The sequence below is a fragment of the Coccomyxa subellipsoidea genome (assembly GCF_000258705.1).
Source record: "Coccomyxa subellipsoidea C-169, whole genome shotgun sequence".
In the NCBI taxonomy this organism is placed as follows: domain Eukaryota; kingdom Viridiplantae; phylum Chlorophyta; class Trebouxiophyceae; family Coccomyxaceae; genus Coccomyxa; species Coccomyxa subellipsoidea.
The window spans coordinates 285,112-291,318 of NW_005178038.1; the positions used below are offsets into that span (position 1 = coordinate 285,112).

Below are 6,207 nucleotides of genomic sequence, written 5' to 3' on the forward strand. Positions count from 1 at the left end.
TGGATGACTGTGATACTCGCCTTCAACTCCCTGGTAGGGATGTTTGCGGTGCGACTTCTTTCAGAGTCCTTTCCCGCCTCTCCATGTAGTGTTGAGTGGCTCTGTGACAAGATTGAAGCCTCGCCTCTGGCCACGAAAATGTGCATTGGATGAGTCTAAATAGTTACATAGTGGATTTTTAGCTCAATAGCAGGGTGCGTCTAAGTCATCTATGCCAATTGCATAAGTCGAGTTTGGTGCAGGGAGCGGCCCAAACCAACCCGACAAGTTTCAACGTGTGCGGCAACGCGTTCTACGACGCTTCGGGCGTTGAATGGTGAGCAAGAACCTTTGTCTTGCATCCGTCCACTCCGCAGCCAACGGATGATTCTTATAATCAGTCTGACAGTTGCAAATCCGTCAATTCTTACGTTGTGACAGGCCCCTCTCCGCAAATGATTCGCACTGAAAGTCACTGTGTCTCTGCAGGTATGGCGCGAGCTTCATTGTCACGAGCTCAAGCGGAGCTTCCTGCATAAGCACCACCAATCCAATCGTCACCACTCCCTCCAGTTGCCCTGCTCCTAACTGCATCGAGTCCGAGCTGCAGGAGATGCTACAAAGTAAGATCTCCTCTCGCAAAATTGTCCGCATACTTGACACCTTTGAGAGTGTACAATCGGGAAAACATTTGGTGACAAATTGGGCTTTAGCGTCCTACATATATCACAGAGAGAGAGCTGCAAAGTGAAGCATCAGATCACCTGTAGCTGCAGTAGGACAGAGACGGAGATGTCTTTATTGGTGCATCCACGCACACACACTGCTAGACTGCAAATTCTCCCTTCTGTGCATTTGCACTCCCTCGTAAGTCTTGCAGTGTGTCTTGTTTAACCAGAACATAGCTGAACGCGTCGACATCTGTGCAGTTTCGCAGATGGGTGTCAATCTGACATACAATTACATCAACATCGGGTCCAATATTGGCAGGTTAGACACCAACTTTCAGGTGCGGTTCCAATCACAAATACCCTTCAACACAAACTGCCAGGGGGTACTAGAGAGTCTTTAGTAGTCTATAGTACCCCCTTACGATGTGGTCTTTAGTACCCCCTTAGACTGCATGCATGGTAGATCAGGTGTCTTGCAGGCAGAAAGCAGACGGCCTGTCACACTTGTACAAGATGCACTGAAGGCTTCCGGCTTACTCTTGCTCACCTTGTTTGCGGGCAGCTAAGATTGCATGCAGTCAGGCCTTAGGCTATCCCCTTGATATACGGCCATCTGAACAGACCCTTTCCATGCATGAGGGCAAGATGTTGTTTATCAACATGCACCCTTACTGGCGGGGCCTTTTCAGTTTGGCCCCGGCTGGCGGGTGTGGAAAAAATACTGAGCACCGTGCCAATGGTTGATTGGGTCTTGATTGGATCTGGCATGTCCATCAAGGGGTAGGATTTGTGGCAGCCTCTACCTGCAGCTTGTCTGCAGACGCACCTTGCCTCTGGCAGAAAAAGCGTGTAATTACAACAATAACTAAGCGCCCTGGGAATTAATGCCAATGTGCTTTGGCAGGTCACGCTATATTTTGCAGAGTACGTTGCCACAGCTGTGGGCCAGAGGGTCTTTGACATAGTAATCAACGGCGCCACCGTGGCGACTGATGTTGACATATTTGCTCTGGCGGGCGGTCAGGACAAAGCCGTGTCCTTGAGTTTTGTGGTCAACTCAGGTTCCATTTTATACTTTGACATCTTTCTCCCCACCAAGGTGAGCACACTCTCTGACCTCATTGCTTCTAAGGGACTGACATGTCAAATCCAACCAAACGTGCTCTCATGTATCACTGCTCGGCATACCAGGCTGTTTTGTGTAAGCTGATGAAGCCTTGCTGGCATGGAACGCTTGTTGCATGCAACCAGGGGGTTGTATATTAGATATAGAACTCCCTGATGCAATCAACTGTTTTGTGCAAAATTGTATCTTTTAAGCCAACTCCTCAAATCCCAATAGGCTTGTTTCAGGGTTATATCTGAGTGTTTCAGTGATATGCCTGTCAGCTGCGCAGCAGCCGCTAGGAAGCTGCACATTTAGTCAGGCCAAGCATCCTTCGTTTGGCACCTGCAAATCTTCAGGAGAATTGCTATCGGCTTCTCTCTGTGACGTTGCAGGTGGGCACCGGCAGCATTTTTGCTGGCGTGAGCTTTGGCTGGGCCACAAAAACAAGCATCAGCTACATGCCACTCAGCGGTGCCATTTGGGGTGAACCCATCACCCTGCAAGCCATCATTTCCTCCCTCAACCCAAGCCTGGGGAATATCACTGAAGGCGCCGTCTTTTTCTATATCGATGGAACGACCATTATTGGCGGCTCGGGGGTTGTAGGTGCGACCCTTTTCCTTCACACTCGTAAATATTGGACTCAAGTATGACTCCTGGAGAAATTACAAACACAGGGAATTCGGAAACTGTAAAAGTGCGGCTGGAACGAGACTAGCCTTGAAATGCTGATGAGTAATAATGATAATATTAACAAACAACAACACAGAGCCCTGGCTGGCGGGAGCCGGTACATCTACTGAGCATTGTGCACTATGTGGCAAAAACTTGTGGGGGGACCGGACTCTGGTCACCAGAGCTCCGTAACAGAGCCTAGAAGCAGAGACACAATCCCAGGGCGTTCCCCCTGTGATTCTGATGCCTTACTGATCTGCAGCCCAGCCGGACGGGACGGCGATCGCAACAATCGGCGTTCTTTCAAGTTCTTTCGGCACATGCTCTGGCGGTACATTTGAAGTGACAGCAAAATACCTGGGCTCCAACACGCTGCCAGCGCTTGTGTGGTCACTTGGAGTGGCATTCCTTACTCTTGAGCCTCTCTGTCCGGTGAGTCAGCCCCTGACTCGGCACTCAGTAATCCAACGCTTGCAGCATGCTCTTTCTTTGCTTGTATTCTGCACAGCAAGAGCAGAGAACTTTTTTGCATTGAGTTATTCTGAGTGCATGCACCCCTAACGAGTGCCCCGTCATGCTCAATATGCAGCTGATGCCATGACCATGTATCTCTCTACTCTGCCGTGTAGAGTCCAGGAGCTAGGTGGTTTACACCAGGCTTATGTATGCTGCACTGATGCGCTGACAAGATACAAGTTCTTATAACAATTTCCAAGGCACTGTTGTATACTGTTTTGTGTTGCGCTGTGCAGACAACCACCCCTGCGCCAACAACAGCCACCCCTGCGCCTACATCAACCACCCCTGCGCCCACAACAACCACCCCTGCGCCTACATCAACCACCCCTGTCACCAGCACTCCAACGCCCTCAACCACCCCCACCACAACCACCTCAAACCCCCCTACAACCACCGCGAGCCCTACCACAACCCCTACAAACCCTACATCAACTCCCCTGGCTTCTTCGACGCCCCCGCCCACGACTGGAAAAGTGGTTACCACACTGACAGCGGACTTCAGCCCAAACCCGCCGCTGCCGGGTCAGCCGCTCACAATCAGCGGAGAGGCAATTGCTTCCAGTGGCCCGGCCCCGACCGGCAATGTCACCGTCTATGTGAGTGCATCCCCTCACTTTAAATAGAAAACGAAGCCTTAGGGAAAAAAATGAGAAATATGAGGGTGAAAAAAAAACTGTAGAAAGTTAGTAAGCGCACTTGTTTGCATGCGCGCAATGTTAGACAAGCGCTGCTGCAGAGCTTTGTATTGGAGTCTGCTTGTTTAGCTGGCGCCAATTTGTCATTTGGATTTGCATGTTCGTGATGAGCAAGCTTATTAAGTGACCCAGAACTGTGCCTTCGAGGTAGCAGTGTGCCTCTTGAGGTTCTAGTATGCAGCTGCTTAAAGACTTCATGGTGTAAGTGCACTTCCGCTTGCAGTGAGGTCTGGGGCAGATATGCAAGTGTGGATCTGATTGGGAGTGCTGGACTGACTTCAATTCGATCTTTGCCGGGGTCAGGTCGACCGAGTTCCTGTGGCAGCTACCCAAGTGACCGGCAGCCGCCGGCGGCTGCTGACATCTTCGTCCCCCTTTTCCATCACCATTATCGCCCCCAGCAGCCCCGGAGTCCACATCATCACAGGTGGGCACGGGTCGATATTACAATGCCAGAAATCCCTTGTGGCCAGGAAGACACTTTCCTGGCTTTTAAGGACACATGAATTTTTGCTTTTGAAGCCCCCTTTGAGCTTTGCACTTCAATACGTGTTGCTGCGGAAGTGTTTCAGGCACCACCGGCTGCCTCAAGCAAGGGGCTGATAATACACATCTAGAGGCTCGCGAGCTGAAGCTGCATATGTGAATTGTTTCTGGCGGTTGCCATGCATGTGTCAAGCCTGTGAACACCTCTCCTCTGGTTTTGAACACCAAAATTGCTGGCTGTTCTGCAGTTGTCTTCTTCCCAACTTCTGGAGGCAGCGGCGGCGGAGTCGCGCCCGTAGTGGCGCCCGTAACGGTCACTGTCAACGTGGAAGGACCTGAGGCGAATGTGGCTCTCGCGATCTCAAGCCCTGCGCTGCAATTCCCCTCCTGTACAGACCCTGTGAGGGTGGTTGCATCGGTGACGGGCCTCAATAACACGGCGGCCCCCACCGGAGCTGTAATCCTATCCATCTCCGGCCTCAAATCCCCTGTCGCCGGCGCAACTCCCCTCAGCGTGACCCTAGCATCGGTGCGCGCACCCGTAATTGCTTCTTCTTCTTCACCTTAATGTAAGGAGCATGGCTCAAGTGCTGCACGTCACAAGGCTCTGAAGATCATCTGAGAAGCTTAAGTTTAGTTGTCCTGGATTGGCCTTTCTTGTCCGATTTATGCCCAAATTACTGCTGCACTTGCACAAATGCAGGGTGCAGTTTGAAGCATCAGAGGTCTAGGTGCTCACCTGCCAAAAGAACCTTTCTTCCATGCAAAATTTGTCATCGTATGGGACAAAGATACATGTGCACTGCTCATTGAATGCTTGGATACATGCATGCGCAGGCCAACATCACAGGAGGAGCGGCGGAATTCGTACTGCACCCGCGCAGCCACACAGCAGCTGCCATGCAAAAGTCTTCCAGCACCAAGCTGCTGCCGGGAAGCTACCAGCTGACAGCAGCCTATTCTGGCAATGCCTTGTATGGCCCAGCCACTGGCAGTGCCAGCCTGGACATTGGTGCCACCTGTCCATTAGTCAGCCTCTCGGCCTGATCGGATTACTAGTAACAACTGCCTGGTTGGCACAAAGTAATTGCATGATTAGGCAATCAGTGACTACCAAGGTTCTGGAGATGCTGTCGAACGAAACCTGTATGTCCGCAAATCCTAGCAAGTAATGCTGGCACCGCAAAAAGGGTCCAATATACTTAAGCTATCCTTAAGCTATCCTCCACGGCGGAGCAGATGTGTGTCTTCTCGCATGTGTGTAAGAAGAAGAAATCTGCGTTCCACCATTGTCCAAAATTCCAAGAATAGAAAGGCACTCCAGGTTGACGTCACGGGACAAAAGTATCAAAGCGTCATTGATGACGCGAAGATCTTTGCCGCCAAATCTTGCAAAGAGGCCTCGGGTATTCGGAACAAATTTACTGTCACTGGCGCCACTAAGGGTGGGACCCCAAAACTGATGGTAGCAGAGGGAGTGAAGAGCGCTGCATGACACCAAAGAATAATTCAGAATTTTGCATTCATAACTCATAGTTCAATAGCTGATGAGAGAATCTTGCAGTTGCATGTGCAACACAAAGATGCTGCTACGGACACCTTCAAACCTTGATCTTTATTAGAAATTATACAACAGGAGGCAACCTGATCTTCATGGATTGGAAAGGCGTGCAATAATAACAATAATAAAACAAGATGCAACCCTATGCCACTTGTTATGTGCTATCCTATAAGGCGAGGCTAACAGGTAAAGCTATTGCCTTGTAGTTCTGCCCAAGAAGGTTGCCCCATTCTGAATGATTCAACTCTCGCTTCTGGGAAGGCACAGGATTGATCACCATGCCATCAGTACATGGTATTTTGCGCTGCTCTGCGCATTTTTAAAAGGCTAAGCAGCGGGCTGTATCGATGCACCAATTATGATATGGACCCCTGGAGTGCTGGGGGCGATAACTGTGGCGGAAAAGAGGGAAATTGATGACAGCAGCCATCGGCCGCTGCTGCCCTCTGGGTATACGGGCACAGTCGCCACAGGAACGCCGTCGACCTCATCACAGCAAAAATTCTTAGAATT

General features: G+C 50.5%; 1 protein-coding gene across 1 annotated transcript; it reads left to right on the forward strand.

Moving 5' to 3' along the window:
- Positions 1-39: 39 nt before the first annotated feature.
- COCSUDRAFT_61858 (hypothetical protein) lies at positions 40-5,180 on the forward strand (the record flags this gene model as incomplete). Its single annotated transcript, XM_005648920.1, has 10 exons — positions 40-48; positions 243-316; positions 469-602; positions 909-988; positions 1,555-1,749; positions 2,151-2,364; positions 3,186-3,536; positions 3,973-4,074; positions 4,382-4,662; positions 4,971-5,180. The coding sequence occupies 10 exons, from the start codon at positions 40-42 to the stop codon at positions 5,178-5,180; spliced, it is 1,650 nt and encodes a 549-aa protein (XP_005648977.1).
- Between the last annotated feature and the right edge of the window lie 1,027 nt (positions 5,181-6,207).